The sequence below is a fragment of the Pan paniscus genome, chromosome 13 (genome assembly GCF_029289425.2).
Source record: "Pan paniscus chromosome 13, NHGRI_mPanPan1-v2.0_pri, whole genome shotgun sequence".
Taxonomy (NCBI): domain Eukaryota; kingdom Metazoa; phylum Chordata; class Mammalia; order Primates; family Hominidae; genus Pan; species Pan paniscus.
In genome coordinates, this window is record NC_073262.2 from 113,236,164 (window position 1) to 113,256,809 (window position 20,646).

General features: G+C 35.3%; 1 protein-coding gene across 5 annotated transcripts in view; it reads left to right on the top strand.

The window, feature by feature from the left end:
* CPS1 (carbamoyl-phosphate synthase 1) overlaps positions 1-20,646 on the top strand; it is a 201,153-nt gene that overhangs the window by 135,108 nt on the left and 45,399 nt on the right. For all 5 annotated transcript variants that reach the window (XM_014344058.4, XM_003806965.5, XM_014344059.5 and 2 more), the window contains one exon: positions 3,372-3,490. In XM_014344058.4, the coding sequence (XP_014199544.1) occupies positions 3,372-3,490 (119 nt within the window). The remainder of the gene's footprint in view (positions 1-3,371; positions 3,491-20,646) is intronic.

The following is a 20,646-nucleotide window of genomic DNA, read 5'->3' on the forward strand; positions in this document are numbered from 1 at the left end:
AATCCTCCAACAGTATCAAACCGCACTGGTTCTACAAAGCTCTACTGACCATTTTATGTTTGTGTGTGTGTATGTGTGTGCATGTGGGATGAGTCGGTGAAAACATGAACTTTCTCTTTAAAAGGATTCCCGTCTTTGTAATTTGCCTGTGTAGAAACAGAAAAATGTTGTTAGTGATTTTGAACTCATCGCAACTTTTATGTCCATATTTTGAGTCCTTAAGAGACCTGAAGGAGAGGAAGGGATATTTCCTTAATTGCATCCAATGTATATTCTCCTCGCTCTTATGGCTTCTAAATGGAAAATATTTAAGCCCTACTGAAATTCTGGGAGTTGCTATTATCTCTTGATGGACATTTTCCCATGTTGAGTTTCAAGGTAATTAGAATTTTTCTCTGGCGGTGGTGGGTGGGATAGCAGTGATAAGAAGTTATTTTAGAAAGCCATTTTACCTTCATCATTTATTATCCCTATTTCAGTCTTTTATTTAAGAAGCAGCTCATGACATTCATATGTGTGTGTGTGTGTATATATATATATAAAATTTTTTTCTCAGGCAAAGGACAGTAAATAGATTTTTTCCTTAAGTCTAGCAATCATGTTTCTGCCACTTTGAAGGAGATGAAAAAGGCAAGCATTTCCAAGTTCCCAGCTAAGCTGTAAAACTCAAGCAAATCTCTCATTCTTTTCTAACAGACTTATAAAAGATGAGAATCTGGGAAAAATGTGTGGAGGTTCTTTCTTTCACAGGGTACCCTATGTATGAGCAAGAAGTGCAGGGTCTGTGTGTAAATTATTGTCTGCTCGAGTGCTGGGAGAAGGAACTGATTTCTGTTTGTTAGAGGTCATCATTACTGTTCATTTCAACAGCAGCCAGGAACTTGGTGATTTTGACAAAGAGTGTAAGGACGGTGGAGGGCTGAAGGGGAAAAAGAATGAAGGGAGTGTGTAAATCTTTGCTTGCTTTCATGAGTCTTAGAAAGAGCAACTTGCTCTGAGGTCTGATTTTTACAGCAGTCTTATTTCAGGATGACTGGATCATCACCTCTTTTGATTTGGGGAGAACGCGGGGCATTATTTTTGATTTTTGGAACATTAAAGTAACCTCAAACTTGTTTGGGGTCATTATAGACTTCATTACAGTGATGTTACATAGCAAAGCTGCAGTGCTTGGAGATGAGGTCTTAAGACTGGCAGGATCTTGCTTGCTGTTAAGAAATCATGGATTTTTTTTTTTATCCAGTCTATCATTGATGGGCATTTGGGTTGGTTCCAAGTCTTTGGTATTACGAAGAGTGCTGCAATAAACATACGTGTGCATGTGTCTCTATAGTAGAATGATTTATAATCCTTTGGGTATATACCCAGTAATGGGATTGCTGGGTCAAATGGTATTTCTGGATCTAGATCCTTGAGGAAATGCCACACTGTCTTTCACAGTGGTTGAACTAATTTACACTCCCACCAGCTGTGTAAAAGTATTCCTATTTCTCAGCATCCTCTCCAGGATCTGTTGTTTCCTGAATTTTTAATGACAGCCATTCTAACTAGCATGAGATGATATCTCATTGTGGTTTTGATTTGCATTTCTCTAATGACCAGTGATGATGAGCTTTTAAATGTGGCACATATACACCATGGAATACTATGCAGCCATAAAAAGGATGAATTCATGTCCTTTGCAGGGACATGGATGAAGCTGGAAACCATCATTCTCAGCAAACTAACACAGGAACAGAAAACCAAGTACCACATGTTCTCACTCATAAGTGGGAGTGGAACAATGAGAACATATGAGCACAGGGAGGGGAACATTTCACACTGGGGCCTGTCGGGGGTTGGGGAGGTAGGGGATGCATAGCACTAGGAGAAATACCTAATGTAGATGACAGGTTGATGGGTGCAGCAAACCATCATGGCCCGTGTATACCTATGTAACAAACCTGCACGTCCTGCACATGTATCCCAGAACTTAAAGTATATATATATATAAAAGAAAGAAATCATGGATTTGACTGTAGTCCTTTCCTTCCTTCCAGTGAAATGACTACAGGATTCTAGGCCCCCCCTCACTGTATGTGCTTGTGTGAAAACCTCCTTTGATCTCTTAAAAGTTTCAGTAACTTAAGGTTCTCTCCACCTCACAGTGTAGATGGCCGACAGCTAATTGTGCCTTTAATCACTTAGAAAGTAAGACAGAATATTAAGTCTTTGGGAACCTGACTGTAATTACAGGGAGAATTAAACAAAAGAAACATACATTGACTAGGAAATGAACATGGCTTTGAGTACTTCTGTTAAATGTCATCTTACTCTAGTCAACAAAATTATGAGCCATGCCATATCTCAACAATTATAATCATGGTCTCTCTGATACTATCATTATGTAAAAGCTTTAAGAAAAGTAAGCTCCCTGGGCTGAAATATAACGGCAGAGTTACTAGTTGCATATATTTCTTAATGGGTCTTAAAAACGCAGTGTGTTATTCTAAAATATGTTGTTCTGGAATATTTTCAGATTTTTCACTGGGTATATACACGTACACATACACACATACAAGAATAAGAGTAGACATCTTTTTGTATAAAGATTTTGGTTTTGAGAGTTTATCTCTTTTTTCAGTTAAATTTTCTACTCAGCTTAATGACCCATAGTTGTAGTTTTACTTTTGAGAAATTGATGAAGTAAGCTTGAGGAAGAGGCTGAGCTGCCTATCAGAACAGAAGTTATTACTACATTGTTTTGGAATATATTAGGATTTTAAAAAATTTCTGCCTTAGCACAAAAATCATAGTGACTGATTCAAAACAATTTTTTATTTGAAGTCCTCTGTGAGGAAATATTCTGGAGGAATAAAGCCAAGCCAGATCCGACCCATAAATTCTCACTGACTATTGTATGTTTGTGTGAATGTGGAGTGAGGTGATAAAAATATGCTATCTCCTACAAGATAACTATCAACACTACAAGTTAAGAGATCATTATATTAATTCTAGATTTTCTTACCAATTTGGCTTAACTGTAGTTTCAAGAGACTTTCTTTAATTCCAAAGAGATGTACCAAATTTAGGGTATAATGGGTAACACAATCAAATAAAGAGGAGCGAGTCAAAACCTGTTAGGAGATTTTTCTGAGAACACACCACTCAAGGCAGGCACCTACTCTGTATGCCATTTGTGGATATAGTTGGCACCATCTTTATGTTTATTGGAAGGAATGTCAATGATGTCAGTTTCATGTTTCGTAACTCAGTCTACAGTCTCGGGCTCTCTAAATAACACACAGAGGCATGACTGCTATGTATTTTAAACCAAATAAGACATTTAGAAAAATGTTTGCCAAAGAAAGTATCTCTTCTCCTCTTGGCAGGCCATTGATGACAACATGTCCCTTGATGAGATTGAGAAGCTCACATACATTGACAAGTGGTTTTTGTATAAGATGCGTGATATTTTAAACATGGAAAAGACACTGAAAGGGCTCAACAGGTAAGGCAGTGCTGCTCTCATTCATGCCAGACACCTTCAGTGCAATTTTTGAAGAGTCTTCTTCCTACTCTTAAGCGTTTGGTCAACATTGTGATTCAATGAGGTAGATAGTGCCATTGTTGGAAAACAGTACCCGTAGCCAGAAGACAAATGGCAGGTTTTTTTTTCAGATGTTTACCTTTAGAAATGTATCCATTAATCTTTTTAATCATCTTCTATTCCCACCCTTATCATCAGACATAGTAATAAGGTCTTTTGAATGCACAAAATTGGTATACATTGATGAACGTGTATTATTTAATTATGAAGTATTATCTAGATTTAAATTTTATTAATCAATTAAATGAATATTTCTGTTTTCTATAAATTTTCCTCTACATTCTGAAGTCTGTTTTCCCCTTTTAATATCAATCTATACATTGCTGTATATTGAGCAGAAAATGCATTCCTTTTGTGCTCTACTGTTTTTAAATTGGGACATTCAGTTCAGCATACAATTAAGCCACATTCAGGTTTCTCTTAACAGACTCTTTACCTCTGACTAATTTACATTTTTATCTCCATCATGGCCAATTATTTTTAAACTTCATTTTATGTTGAGAATATTTTGATAATGTAGTCCTTAAAATCTACTTTTAAATTTTTCATGGGAAAACTGCTGGGACACCTTAGGCTGATGAAAGCATGGATCAGTTTTAAACATCTATCTTCAATAAGAGGAGCATTTATTAGCAGATTAAGAAAGACAATATAGTCCTCTTGAACTTCTTCCCTCTGAAAGCACTCTGAAATACACTACTATTGGAAAGACGTCTTACCTGCAAACTAGGGATGTGTTTAGAGAAGGAAAAATTTTGTTTGTATAAAAATTGTTCTCAAATGATTTGACAAAATGTAGATACTTTAATCACTTAAAATATCTTTGAGGACAGTGGAAGATCTCAAAACCTGGATTGCTCAACTATTTAGCAATTGCAACATATAATTGGGTTACTGTATTTGCCTGATCAATATGTATACAAACTAGGTAATAAAACACTTGCTTTTCTTTTTGAGAAAAATTAGGTTCTTTTTCATCTATTTAATTATTGCCCATGTCAAATGCTTGGTTTTGAAAACTGAGGAATTCTATCTGACAAAGATGGAACTAGCTATAGTTGCTTGTAAATCATCCTTTCTAGTGATCACATAAAATGAACAGTAGAGAGCAAATAATTTAGGAATTGAACCTATACATTTATCTTATAATTTGCTGACTTTGTTTCCCTTTCTGGGTTTATGATGCCAGCAGAACTTCTGTGTAGAATTGTAGTCTGTTCTACTGTTCTCAGTTTCAGGCAGCTGATTTCAAATGCCTATGAAGCCACTCCAATTAAGCCACATGGGGGTGCTAGAAACTTATAGTATGCCAGTCACAGCAGTGGAAAAGACCTGGGGTGGAAAATAGCAGATGTTATTGTGATTTAAATTTCCACTTGATATACGTTCTGATTTTTGGACAAATTCAATGTTTTAATTGAATAGTTTTCGTTACAACCAGAAGGCAGGTTGAGATTCTAACTAAGCATAAATAAGGGTATATTGATAGTGAAAAAGGTCCTTGGAGGATTAAAACAACACACTGTTACAGATCATTTATAATATTTTTCTGACTTCCACATTCTGTTGCATTTATTTGCCGACAATTTGACATTTTCAATCTCCATTTTCTGGCATAAATATATTTGTAAATAGGGATATTTTCTATTGTTCATAATGATCTACATTTAAAACTCTTTATGTAAAGCTTTATATCATTTCAAAAATTTCAAAAACTTACACTTAAAATCATCTCTACTGTATAAATTTGTTTTTGATCCAGGGAGGTTGAAGTGTCTATTATATAGCAAAAGCTAAAGTAAACCTGAAGTGGAACTCACAGATGATCCACGGCATTAGCAAACCTAAACTCTGAACTCATTATCTGAGTGTCACTTTATGGTTTAATTCCTTTCTTTTTGAAGTGTCATTGATGCACACATAGCAATTTGATAATGATTGTTATTTAGCGGTATTAGATAAATAACAAGAATAGATGGCCACTAAAGCTACCTGTCTCAATCATTTTGTGGCACATAGGGGTCTGAAGTTGAAAGAATACGACAGCTGATGGAATGAATGTTAAGTATGTAAGGCCTTGAGTTTCCTTGCCCTATTTTAATTATACTCACCATTAGTCTGGGTCTGAGTCCTCTGCTTTTTCTCAGCCCCTCAATATCCAGGGAGGCTTAGTCATCAAGGTATGTACTGCTCCAACAGTAACAAGAGCTCCCTATTAATGACCTATAGCTGACTTACATATTGCGAGTTTGGAGAGAGGCTGAGAAGATTAGTTGTTCTTTTTCATTTGTATTTATTTATGGTTTACTTTGAAGATCTCAACTGCTTCTGTGTTAGAATGGCTGTCTTTAGCTGTAGGCCTAGGAGCTAGCGATTTATTTGGTGTGTGTTCAGAGAACTCCAAAATTCTCCTGCCTCAACATCTATCTCTGCTGCCAAAGTACCGCACTCCCTTTGTACTTTTCATAGAGATCCTTGAGAAGACAGGCAGTGGGGCTCTCACTTGGGAAAAGAGAAGTAAATTAAGAGAAGAAATATAGAATGCTAGACGTGGGTTTTCTGGTTCCACCCTTGCGCATTGGAAGGAGCAGACTATGGAGCCACAGAGATTGGTGCGCAGTCCTCCCCACTGTAGAATCAGACATACATCACCTCTTTCATTTCTCCAGATTCATGTTCTTTCTCTTAATCTCTGCTTCTAGTTTTTTTGTGAAGCTTAATTTATATAAGTATAAATGACATCTGACATATTGTGAAGGCCCAAGAAAATTTTTCCTCTTTTCCCCTGAAAATAAAAATGCTACTTGTTGTAATAAAGGTTACTTTATGATTTTAGATATGTATTGTATATTATGATTTTAGATATGTATTGTATATTATGATTTTAGATATGTAGATATGATAGTTAAATATTTAAAGATTCATTTTCAGACTCACAATTTTTATTTGCTTTTATATTTTGCAATGTATCATTTCTTAATTTCCTTTATGATGCATCACTTATTTTAATATCAGACCTATTTTTTAAAGGAAGCAATTGATAGCTACTGATGCAAATGCTATTCTTATTAAAAGATAAATAGCTTTCCCTTATGCTAATGAATAAAAATTCCTACTCTACAGTTGTTAATCAATCTCGAGTTCTAAAGTCCGATAAACACATTTAATAGCAGAGGATGAGCATATCATTAAATTGATGGTCAGTCTCTGACTTGTGTTTACATATAGTCATCTGAAATGAAGTTCAGAATTTGAGTCCCAAATAGACTATACCCACGCATGGACACAGGGAGGGGAACATCACACACCGGGGCCTGTTGGGGGGTGGGGGGCTAGGGGAGGGATAGCATTAGGAAAAATACCTGATGTAGATGACGGGTTGATGGGTGCAACAAATCACCATGGCAAGTGTATACCTATGTAACAAGCCTGCATGTTCTGTACATGTATCCCAGAACTTAAAGTATAATATAAAAAAAGAAATATAAAAACAAGAACATAGTTTATGTTTGAAATGTAAACAATAAATGTGCTTATTTATGCAAATAGCTTCAAACAATATATTTTAAGATAAAATACAATGGAAATTATTAAAAAGGAATATACTCACATATTTAGTATATATAAATATTCACAGACTGAGATGGGGAAAACAAAACAATGATTGTAACTAGGTAGACATTATGGAAATAACTGATGAGTTTTCCATGCCTGTGAGATAGTAGAAATTATAATCAGAAACCCTTCTCTTTGAAGGGGAGAGATAAACATGTTTCATGTTCATGATTACGTATGAAGTCTCATCTTTCTGCAGGGTGATGAGACAAGAGGGATAGGTGTATTAGGCCATTCTTGCATTGCTATGAAGAAATATCTGAGACTGGGTAGTTTATGAAGAGGTTTAATTGGCTCACAGTTCTGTAAACTTCACAGCAAGTGTGGTGCTAGCATCTGCTTGGCTTCTAGGGAGGCCTCAGAAATCTTACAATCATGGCGGAAGGCAAAAGGAAAGCAGCCGTGTCCTATGGCAAAAGCAGGAGCCAGCCAGAGAGAGGGAGTCGGTGGGCGAGGTGCCACATACTTTCAGACAACCAGATTATGCAAGAATTCACTCACTATTGCCAGGAGAGCACCAGGGGGATGGTGCTAAATCATTCATGAGAAATCTGCTCCCATTATCCAGTCACCTCCCACCAGTCCCCATCTCCAACACTGGGGATTAAATATCAATCTGAGATTTGGGCAGGGACAAACATAAAAACTATATCAACAGGTATCAGAATAATCAACTCAGCATCCTAGCTTTGAGTGCTTGCCCCCTCAGAACTCAGTATGCTGTCTCTAATACCTGAATATGGTAGCAATGGCAACCCTCACAAGACTTCTGAAGCAATATCTATTCTTACCAGCTTAGGTAATAACCATTATTTAGACAGCTTCAGCCAAAAAAAGATCTCTTTCCTGCTTACGCTCACTGACTTTCTCCTTTTCCACTTAAACTGCTTATTGCTACCCAAGGGCATGCTAGGGAAGCTGACTGTTCTAGGCAGTTCCCCAAATTTATAGGCTGGTGTAGTAGCATTAACTGACCTAGGGTGATAACATATTTACAGTGGATTTCTTTAGGATTTGAGAAGTTTCTTTTTACTCAGTACGATATAAGTTGTGTCATGTAGGATTCGAATACTTGTTATGTGTATGCTTTGGAATTTAGATGTTTAATGGTCACCAAAGGTCTTTTAACTTCACATTGTCAGATCACCCTGCAAGGAGTTTGAGGAAAATGAAGTCTATATAAATTTTTAGTGGAACCACAACATGTGCATAATCTCTGTCCATTAGCTTTCACTGCTAAGCTATTGATATTTTAGTCTATTTTTCCCATACTCACTCTCCCAATGCCGACGCTTTCACATATTGTGCTCTTCCCATGTAGTATTTTAATAAATACCAAAAGAAAAATATCCTTACTCCGATCTGTAAGAAATTATAAAAATCTCACCTATAGTTCTTTTTTCCATTAGTGCATAGATTCAATTTTGGTCATGTAAAGATCTCCTGCCTGGAGAGAGGAAATGCAGGTACCATAAATCAAATAAAGATGTCAAATGTCTTCACCAACTAGGTTCTTCTGATATAGCCTATTCCTTATTGTAACCAAATAATGAATTTATAACTCTTAATACTGAAACTGGAATTTTGATTCAGTTTAATAATTCTGAATGCCTTCCAAGGGTAAGATAATAATCACAAAAATTTTTGGACTACATATTAAGCACTGTTCTAAGCACATTATTTTGTTTAATTCCTAACACAACATTAAGAAATCAGTGATTGTCCTAATTTTATTGATAGTAAACTGAGGCACTGAGAGATTCAGCAGTTTCCTCTACATCACATACTAATAAATAACAGAATTGGGATCAAGTCTAAGCAGGACTCCAGAACCCAGGATACTTGCTATTTAACCCCTTATATTTGATATATAATTATATTCTTATATACTTTTTACTTTAGTAAAAAGTAAACATTGTTTTTATGTACAATGTTGCTATTTATGTGAGCAATATTGTGGATGAAGCTTAGAAAGAATACTTACATGTAAGTATATACTTACATACTTAAATATCAAATATATTTATGTTTGTGTATACCATAGATGACTGCTTAAAAATAATACATATATGTGTATGCTTATATACTTATATATCAAGTATATGGTATGTAAGTGTGCATGTAAATATATTAAATATATGTAAACATAAGCATATATATACACACACAGAAACAGGTTTGCTTAGGGGTATAGAAACAGATTTGTTTAGAGGTGTAGATAACATCTAGAGGAAATAAGAAGTAAGACTACCTAAAATAGACAGCTTCAGTTTAGAAACAGTAGCCAATAAAGGGGTGATAGTCCTATCATGGTAGAATCAGCATATATAATGAAGGTTTCTACTATATTATTAATAAACAAGCACAGGTACAAATATCCTTCAGTTGGACTCCCCTTGCTATAAGTATGTAAGGAATTCAACTATAATAGAGCTTGTGAGAAAGAACTATTTCAGGACTTTACACCCCCAAGCATTATTATTTATAATACCAATTTGGATTGGCAATTTTATATTGAAAGACAATCATGATACTTAAAAAAAAAAGACACATGAACAGGCAAGAAAAAAAAGTGAGAGTACAATTACCAGCTTTAAGCATCTGCTTATCCCTCTGGCTGTAACTGTTTTTAATTTTTTTATTTCTTTATTTTGTTTTTTTGGTTTCTTTAGCTATTTCTGACTGACATATCCAGCTTGGAGATTTTATTATACCTGCCTAAATTGTATAATTTCGCTCTTTTACTGGCTAAAACTAAGCTGAATTAAGTTTTGAATCCTTGCTTCAAGTGATTAGCTTAAAGAAGATGGCCAGCCTCTGCTTTTGCTATACCATGTTAAATCATCAAAGTGAAGGTTTTCTACCATTTATGATGATTGCTTGTTCTTGTGCATTCCATTCATTTTGGGCAATTTTCCTGGAATGGTCCATTTTGCTCTCTTGTTTTTATGTACAATGCCGCTATTTATGTTAGCAATGTTGTAGATGACTACTTAAAAAGAATCTATTTTCATTCATTTTACACGTTCAAAAGTAGGAGATATAACCACTGTGATACAATTTATACCATATGAGTATTGGAAGCTAACATTTGTATTTGTTTCCCTATTGTTGACATAAACTTTACTATGGATTTATTTACAAATTATCCAGATATTGCTTTTGTCTAATATTCTGTAGGTTTCATGTGGTTTTTTTTTTGCTATCTTCACTCTAATAACTTTAATATTCTCTTTCCTCTTTACTGCTTATAGTCAATATAGTTTTAAAAAAAAGAGTAAAGTGCACTTTTCAAGGGTCCAATTTCCATCCGAAATCACTATGTTCAATGTGACAAACTATGTCCATTGGTGAGTGGTGAAAAATCATAGGTGTGCCTATTGCTTAGGAAAACAATCTAGGACAACCCTGGTGAGTTCCACTTGGGCATTCAAGTGCTAAATTGAGCTCAGTAAAGATGGCCATTTCCCTGCAGCCACAAACTTCTGGCAGATGTAATAATGCAGGTGTCACCTTAGCTGGAACACTCCCTTTAATGTCCTCTCCTACACATGCTAACTTCTATTGACTTTTTATTTAACTTGCTCATGAGGCATGGCAAAAATCAGGCAAGAATGTTTTGTGCTTATGCTTGATTGAAGTTTCTGGGGGAAAAGTGTCACCTAAGAGTTGTTGGAATTTAGATATAAGAAACAGAAGGGTCAGTACTTTACTTTCTGATGACAATGTATATTTTCTGGTAGAAAAAAATCAACAACTTTCATCTTAAACTACTAAATATACAAGTAATTTAAAGAAAGATAATATAACATATAATCACATTATAATTTTTGTGATACTTTACTATGACATGTTTTTGTGATAGCATCTATTATTTTGGATATAGAAATGAGAATGGAGATGATTGAACACTTTAGTGGAACCCATTAATTTGATTTGCAGAAAATGGTCTTATGTCTTCTCATATTACTACTAACTCACACGATATTCTAAGCCTCAGTTTCACCCTAGTGAAAACAAAACAAAAAGAAACAACACAAACTCCCTTCTTATTTTACTGGTCAGTCATGCAGCTAGCTGAATATATACTATATGTGAAGTAACAAACTTTAAAGAAAAACAATCTTACCAGTTATTACATATTACCATTCTGTGCTTTCAGTCTTCATACTCCAAGCCATTTATATAATGAACCTCTTCAGGTATACTAAAAAATGGGGCTTATATATACAAGTACTTATTTCTTTGTAAGAGAAGAGTAATACCATGGGAAATTTTATAACTCTGTGAACTAATGCCAAAAATACATTTTATTTTTAATTTGCTTTTATGTTCCATGTAATAAAAGGATATTTTAGGTGATGTCATAGGTTTGATAGGACTCCACTAATTTTTAAAGTAATAATTTATTGAGATAGATATAAAATTTTACATCAAATATTTAATGTTCTGAGAGTCTTCATTTGTTATTTAAATAGTGTTTTCATAGTTTTGGCAAATGATTGTGCATTTTTGAATTTGTGAGAGAGTACTTCCGAGTCTGGCATGAACAAGGTGAATGTTTTGCTTAAAAGGTTTTCAGAGTAATATTCAGATGACTCATAAAGTGCCTATTATGTTTCTGTATATTAATTATTGTATGTTTGCTAGTTCATAAGAATATACAACTTAAAAATTTTAAGTTGATTTAAAATAACACATACTCAGAATATGTGTATATATATCTATAAATAGTCAATAATTAATACATTATTCCTGTGTTAATGTCTCTGAACTAAGCGTGATGGGATATATATTTACTTGATGGCATTTCTTTTTATTAGGAGCTGGTATTAGACCAAATGGTATTTGTTCTTCTATTCAGTCATTATGTATTGGGTACTTACTATGTGTAAGGTTTTGTGCTAGTTCCAAAGCCATTTGTTGATGAATAATCACTAGTTATTAGACCAAATGGTATTTGTTCTTCTATTCAGTCATTATTTATTGGGTACCTACTATGTGTAAGGCTTTGTGCTAGTTCCAAAGCCATTTGTTGATGAATAATCACCAGTCATTGAATCTATAATATAGGTTTATAACCTATACAAAGAGCTATATATAGACAGGACACATTAATGGACATGTGAGAAGCAGAAATATGAATTCATGAAAGTTTAGTGGAGGTTAGAAACAAAAGCTCTTAGCTAACTTTACACATGTTATCTCATACAAGTCTCGATGTACAGTTTTTAGGAGGTATGTGTCTCTATCCCATATTTTATGAAAGAAATGATGACTCAGAATGTTTAAGTAAATTCTCCTTACTCCATATTGGAGCCAGGTTTTGAGTTCAGAAATCTCTCAGTCCAAGGACAATATTCTTTCCTTCAATATATCCCACTGTCATGGGAGCCAAAGGAAGAGAGAATTTAAAATAAATGAAATAGACACTTTCAAGAGGATTGCATGGTTTAGAGAGAGGAGAGAGAAACAGAATTAAGTCCTCATTTGATGTTGGGTAGGTAGGAGTGGAAGCTAGGCTATAAAGTCCAAACACATAGTGAGAAACAGGTAGGTAAAGGTATGAATTCTACTCAGTAACTGACAAATTGTGTTTGCTCTTTATCCTATTTATGCTATTTTTCATAACAGTGAAAATCTGACTATGAAGAAATTAAGATAGTATAAGAAGAAAAACTAAAGTGGATATTAGCTACCTGTTTGTTCATTGGGTGAAACAGTTGACGCCACACAGTCTTACTTCATTGTTCCGTAAATATTGCATATATCCTAATATCATCCCCCAATTAAATTGTGATTTTCATTAGGGAAAGTATCCAATACCATAATGTCTTAATATGCTTTTATTATAGGTCTTTCTTAGCAAAAAATTTTGTTAATTTGTATGAATGCAGAATAGAGTTCACTGTGGCATAAGGTATAAGTCATAATTTCTGAAACAGATACAAATGGTTTCCAATTCTTTATTTACCATATATTTTCTTGGGAATTGATATATGGTGCTTTGTATAAACACTCAACAATATTTGTAGGATAATATAACAAATAAACTTTCTTGGTAGAAAGTGAAAATCATCATTTCTTAGTGATGGCAAAGGAGGGGGAATTGTAGTGGAGCAAAATGCATATGATTCCTGGTTGTTCAAAGGGATTGAATTCACAAAATTCACAAAATTATTAATTAGAAAATACATAGCCCAAGATATAAACTGACTGTGTTGGGAAATATTGTAAACCAACATCTCTAGGTTTTAATTTTTTAAAGTAGTTATGTATCTACTAATTAGCTAGGAAGGCTCTGAATAAACTGTTTTTTAATAAAAAGAGATTTATCTAATTGTTTTATATTGTCAAAGATTATATACATGTAGGCAGTATAGGTATATCGTGAAATCTCTAACTCCTGGTGAGAACTAACCAGTGTTTGTGTACTCTTGATCTTCAAAAATTATTCACGTTTTCAAATTTTTGCATTTTCTGAGAAGTTTTTGTGAGAAATATTCACAGACATTTTCAACTATATGAAAGGATATGATTTTATTAACCAGTGAAGAAGGTTAAGGCAAAAATAAATACTTATTTAAAATACAGGCATCTACTGTATATCTCCAGTGACCTTAAAGTACATTTCTATTATAATAAAGGTGAAAAATATCACTATCCTATTTTTATGGATGGTGAAACTGAATCACACGAGGTGTGTGTCATACTTTATGTCACACCAATCAGAGGAAAACAAGGAATCTAGCCCAGGGCTCCCACTTTCAGTTTTAGTCACTAACCCTTTTCATAAGCTTCTTTTTCGAGATATGACTTTTAAATCAGACAGCTGGAGATCAGTTCCTCCTTAGCGGTCAAGTTGTGAGCCACCTGCATTGTTGACCCCACTTAGAGAGGAAACATTGTGAGGAATTTGCCCTTTTCCAAAACTCTTGGGGGAAAACACAGGAAGTCTGGCAGGGAGAAAGCCCCAGCAAGTCACCTTTGAAAAATGTAAACAGGATTTTCAAGGGTACAAAGACCCAGGATAATAATTTTCTTTTTAAGTTTTGCTTTATTTATAATAAAAGATTGTATATATTTATACACGATATATGTCTATAGGTATCTTTTCTTTAAAGTACAAATACCTTGCCTTCCATGTTTAGGGAGGTGTGAGTAAAACAACTCTTGAGCGTAGAATGGAATTAAATTTACGCAAAATAGGCTGCCAGAGCTATAATTACAGAAGCTAGATAATTAGTTGCTGACCCCAGAATTTCTTCAGCTGCTAATTTATACTTGAGATGCCTTTATGGGGCATAAAGCCTTTGAGTCTGACCTTGGGATAGAGTCATGCACTTCGTATCCAAAGACTATAAGGCAGCGACCATGCCTCCTAACAGTGGAGTAAATACCCGAGAGCACTCTCTCTCTAGAAGATCAATTTTGATTTGCAGGGAGTCATAAGTATGGTGGCCCTCACCACCTCAAAGTGTGAGTACAGAAATACTACACAGGAGAGGAAAGAAAACAAAGGGAGCTGAGGTGCTGGGCCAAATGTAGGTGACTTGCTAGTTTTGCTCTTCTAAACTTCTCCTCCTGCTTCTTTTCTTTCTCTTCCTCTTTCTCCTCCCTGTTGGTCTGGTTCTTTCCCTTCCTCCTTTTCCTCCAGCAATTGTATCTATTAAGCACTTATTACCTTCTTGGTGTTGTGCTGAACACTTGCCACATTTATTATTTTATCTGGCTGATGAGTCTTTTTCTCAGGATGGTGGAGCATGACTACAGGTTTTGGGCAAAGGTATTTGCCTATCTAAGGTTGAAGTAGGTATTTTGACACCATTTGCCTATATAACTATAATGATGATAATGTAATGGCCATCACAGCAATATCCACCTGGCAGTATTAAATTGCAGTTACTTCTTCTACCCCTCCCCTTCTACCCACTCTTCGGCTGATAAACTGACAAGTATATAGTTGTAGTGTCAAGTGGATGGTAATTTTTGCTTTCATGGATATTAATGTGCATTTTCTATGTCTTCTTATGAAAAACCCCAGATAATAAAGATATCTGCTTTCCATGTAGGTAGTAAGCCTCATATCAACATAGATTGAATATGACATGTCACCAGGAATTTAATTCTAGAATTTTCCCACATCCTCCTAAAAATAACTTCTCCTTTTCCTCCTTTCTAAAAATGGCTTACATTTTTTCCTTCAAGAACTAGAAAAATGTAGTCAAAAATTATTCTTATATATCTTACATTTTTCTAGGAAAAAAATAAGCAGTAGTTATTAGTAGATAGGCTTCTGTTAAGTTTTTAGGAGGCTGAGACAGGCAGATCACAAGGTCAGGAGTTTGAGACCAGCCTGGCCAACATAGTGAACACTGTCTCTACTAAAAATACAAAAATTAGCTGGGCATGGTGGCAGGCGCCTGCAGTTCCAGCTACTTGGGAGACTGAGGCAGGAGAATCGCCTGAACTGGGGAGGTGGAGGTTGCAGTGAGCCAAGATCACGCCACTGCACTTCAGCCTGGGCAACAGAGTGAGACTCTATCTCAAAAAAAAAAAGTTATTTATTTTAACAAGGCTCTAAGTAATTCTTTCTAGAAGTCAAAGAAAGATATATTGAAATATATTTATATATTTGTTGCTTGGTACAACCTAAGTGATGTTTGGAAAACTGCTCTGTGGAAACATGATGATTTAAACAAAGATGATGGAGATGTTTTAAAATATAGGAGTTTCAAATAAATTTATTTGCAATAACAAATTGTAAAACATCAAAGAGTGCCCATTCAATCCCTATTTTCTATGAGGCCTTATAAAGTGTTTCTTCTTATCTGTTAGATTTAAATTCTGTACACATAAAAATCTTATATTCAGGGGAAAATCCAGAGTTTTGCTTACTGAATACATCTTCTTTATTTTGGGGAAGGCATACATTGAATAGATTTAAAATTATAAATAAATGTATTCATCAGAAATAACAGAAGCAACATTTCATAGTATGGACTTAACCCGTTAATCCAATTGGCTCAAGCAAAAGCTATTTGATTGGTATCAGCATCCTTTTTTTTTTTTTTTTTTTTTTTTTGAGACGGAGTCTCGCTCTGTCGCCCAGTGGCGCGATCTCGGCTCACTGCAAGCTCCGCCTCCTGGGTTCACGCCATTCTCCTGCCTCAGCCTCCCGAGTAGCTCGGACTACAGGCGCCCGCCACCACGCCCAGCTAATTTTTTTGTATTTTTAGTAGAGACGGGGTTTCACCGTGTTAGCCAGGACGGTCTTGATCTCCTGACCTCGTGATCCGCCCGCCTCGGCCTCCCAAAGTGCTGGGATTACAGGCGTGAGCCACCGTGCCCGGCCAGAACACTTTCTTATATACGAATTGACATAACTTACTACTTTGGTTAGGCAGTTTCCATTTGTTTTTCACCTTGGTAAAGACGAAAGGTAAAATTCAAATTTGGTAAAATCAAGGGCAGAGAGAGAGTCATTGCATCTTAAATTAAGAACCATGGGCCACTCATAGGTGGGAATTGAACAATGAGATCACATGGACACAGGAAGGGGAATATCACACTCTGGGGACTGTGGTGGGGAGGGGGGAGGGGGGAGGGATAGCATTGGGAGATATACCTAATGCTAGATGACGAGTTAGTGGGTGCAGCGCACCAGCATGGCACATGTATACATATGTAACTAACCTGCACAATGTGCACATGTACCCTAAAACTTAAAGTATAATTAAAAAAAAAAAATGTAAAAAAAAAAAAAAAAAAAAAAGAACCATGGGCCGGGCTCGGTGGCTCACGCCTGTGATCCCAGCACTTTGGGAGGCTGAGGCGGGCAGATCATGAGGTCAGGAGATCGAGACCATCCTGGCTAACACGGTGAAACCCCGACTCTAATAAAAATACAAAAAAAAATTAAATTAAAAAAATAAAATTAGCCGGGCGTGGTGGCAGGCGCCTGTAGTCCCAGCTACTCGAGAGGCTGAGGCAGGAGAATGGTGTGAACCTGGGAGGCGGAGTTTGCAGTGAGCCGAGATCCTGCCACTGCACTCCAGCCTGGGAGAGAGAACAAAAAGAAAACCATGAAAAAACAAAATGTGGTTTATTATGGCTCAAAAATTGCAATTAACCTACATTAAGCGTTTTTCTTCATCATTATTCCTTGTATTCATAGAGCATAATTATGGCATTATATTCAATACTAAATGAGTGGCTTTACCAGATTAAGAGTAATATCATGATATTTCTGGATTATTAGGGTCATTAAAGATTAGCAAAAAAGAACAGGAAATTCAGAAAATTAAAACTTGCCTATTTAAAGATGTCTACATTATCAGTTTCTCATAAGGTTTCCTTCTTAATGTTGATTTTACTGTTATTATTACTAGCCTTTAAGGTGAAATATAGTTTTAAGTATGCCATTTTTTGAAAACTATTACTTGTAACATTTTAGCATTATTGTGATAGAATCTGGGTCCACTCAGCACTATTAGATAATTTTCTTGATGCCATACTGTCACGTGAACATTGGATCTAGGTATTATTTGCTCTGTACAAGAAATATAAAGATTCAAGTCTTCTTAAATTCCTTCAAATACCTCATTCCTGTATAGAAACAGCCATGGTACTCAAAAATTAAGACAAAATAGTAGTGCCTACCCAATTGCCTGGGTTTTTATACTTTGCTTTTCTAAATGCCACTTCTATTTTTGAAAATTGTCTTTTGCATTTCTCTTAAGGAAACACGTAGCAACTTGTCTCCTTGAATGAAGAGAGGTGACAAATAATTTCTCCACTGATGGCATTATTGTGATTGTGGCATGGTCTTGAACCTGTGAAACGCCAAAAATAATAAGTGAAGCAGTAAAAAACTCAAGAGAGAGGCTAGTGAGGGTTCATGAGTCAGAGAACATATATCTTACTCAATTTTTTTATTAAAGCAGATGTCATTACTGAACATCAGGCTTAGTTTTTTTCTGCCTTTTGGAGTGGTTTTTTTTTTTTTTTTTTTAAAGAGGATAATAATAAAATTGCAAACCCATTCCATAATTGTAGGCCAGGTGGAGTGCTCATTTTCACATTAGAGCTTGTGCAGTCTGGAGGGAAATTTGGTTTAGTATTACTCGTGAGTTGGTGGATCAGATGAAAGCCAGTCAAGTGGAAGAGAGGACTGTGTGAAGTGCGCTGGCGCCCCTGATAATTAGAATGCTGCAGGCATTCCTCCAGTCAGCTAATAGATTTCCCCAGCTCCTCTGTGCCAGGTGAAAATTTCCTCATTAAGGGGAATTTATTCCATTTCCTTTTATCATTTATTATTGAAGACTAAGTGTGAGTGGAGGAAATTTCAGAGATGACAGGGAGGAATTTTAAACAACAACAACAATATCTACATTGGAAGTCTTAGAGAATGAGGAGAAAGGCTTGTATTGTTTGTAAACCAGAGAACACACCAGAGACTTCTTGCTATAGAAGCCGAGCCATGCTGTCTCACCATTAAAAGATTATGGCAGAGTGTGTAAAAGTCTGATGGTCTGGTTTTAAGACATTTTTTTCACCTTCTAAAATTTCAGTCATTTTGTGCTGCTAAGTAGAAAGAAACTGAAGATTATGAAAAGGCCAGCATCACAGCCATTTGGTGTGTTGTTTTATTGTGTAGATTCTATTATGCAATGATGAAAGTCTAACCTTTTGTAAAGTTTGCCCTTGAACTCTCAAAGCAAGGCAAACTGGCAAGGGAAAGAATAGTTGTATATATAATAGCATATTTTAGAGGACACAGTTCTGAAATACGGATTTAATGTGTATATGTTCAAAAGAGTAAAAATTAACATAAAATACTAGTACATACAAATATATATCAAAGAACAGAAGGATAATTTATTATGCATATTTTAAAATTGTGTGCTTTTGTGCAATATGCTTTCTTCAGCTGATCACATTTCTAGCTGGGCATAAAGCTGTCTTGATTTACAACATAATATAAATGGAGTATTCCCTATTGAGGTTTCAAAAAGCAGTGTTGAATTATAAATTCAGTATTTATATTTCTTTTAGTAATTATTCTGTTTTGAGTTTGTTTCAAATTAAGGTTTTTATTTTCCTTCAGAAAAATAAAAATGTTATAGCCTTGTTTTGAAAATAAGCTTTTACCTAGTTTGATCAAAAAAACAAAAACAAAAACCCACCATGGTGGAAATTGGTTTTGGCAAACAAAATGGAGGGAGCATAATATGGGCAGATAAAGATGAGGAACATCTATCTGAGTCTCCACATTGTTAAATGAGCTTTATGTTTGCTTAAGATTATGCATCTTGTATTTATTTGACTCTGAGGAGATTTAACCTGATCTAAATCACTGCCCCACAACTAATGAATTGTGTCTTTGAACTGTCTTTTTTTTTCTTTGATTATAATGGGACACACAATACAATTTTGTATCAGAATAAGCTGGGACTAAAGTCAATTTTCTACTGTGTATAATGACATCTCAGCCAGCCTGGTGTTACACCAAAGAGAGAAAACAGAGGAGAGGAAAGGTGAGGACAATACAGAGAATTGACCTGCTTCCATTAGGAGTACCTTGTGGAATTAGGCAGCACTGACTGTGGGAAGGGATCTAACTTGCCTGTGCCTCTCTAATGGCCCTGGTGGGTCAGTATCAACAATGATTTCTCAGTGAGGAGGATTGCTAAGTGTTTTGCACTATTTCATGATCATGTCTAAAGAGCAGAAATAACCAGAGAGACCATGAACAAAATACTATAGAAATTACATTACTCTGGACATCCAATGATCACACATACCCAATATCTGTATTCAAGTTAAGGTAGATGAACATGAATGTACTAATATACCATTTCAATTTAATACATTCTAATTTTTAAGACATTTAAAAATATTGTATTCTGTTATTGATCTAGTTACTTGAAAATTGGGCAGAAGTTAAAGCAGGTTTTGGCTCACCAAGAAAATGTCCTAAGAATCAACTAGTGAGATTAAAATATGCAAGGTGCAGGTCTAGCTTGATACATCTGTTTCAAAATTCTCACCTAGTATGATTTAAGGGGATGCCTATGTAGAAAGTTTTCACTCCCATTCTGAAGTATCATTCACAATCATTATTTTGTGTTACTGTTGCTCTTCTCAGACATTTTCTTTAAATTATGAAAACTCTCTGGTGTGGGAAATGCTATGGGCAGGGGAGCAGTAACAGTTGAGTTAGTCTTAGTGACAGATGGCTTTTTTTTTTCATCACCAGAGCTGAGTACAAAATTAACTCACTTCACTTTTTAATGCACAAGGCCAATTCTTATCAATCAACCTTTTTCTTTTCTCTCTTCTTTCTCGTTCTCCCTTCTTTCTTATTATTTTTATTTCTTTGCTGATAAGTGTCCAGTTTTATTAGTAGGTAGAGGCAGAAGACTTTGTATATTTGCTAG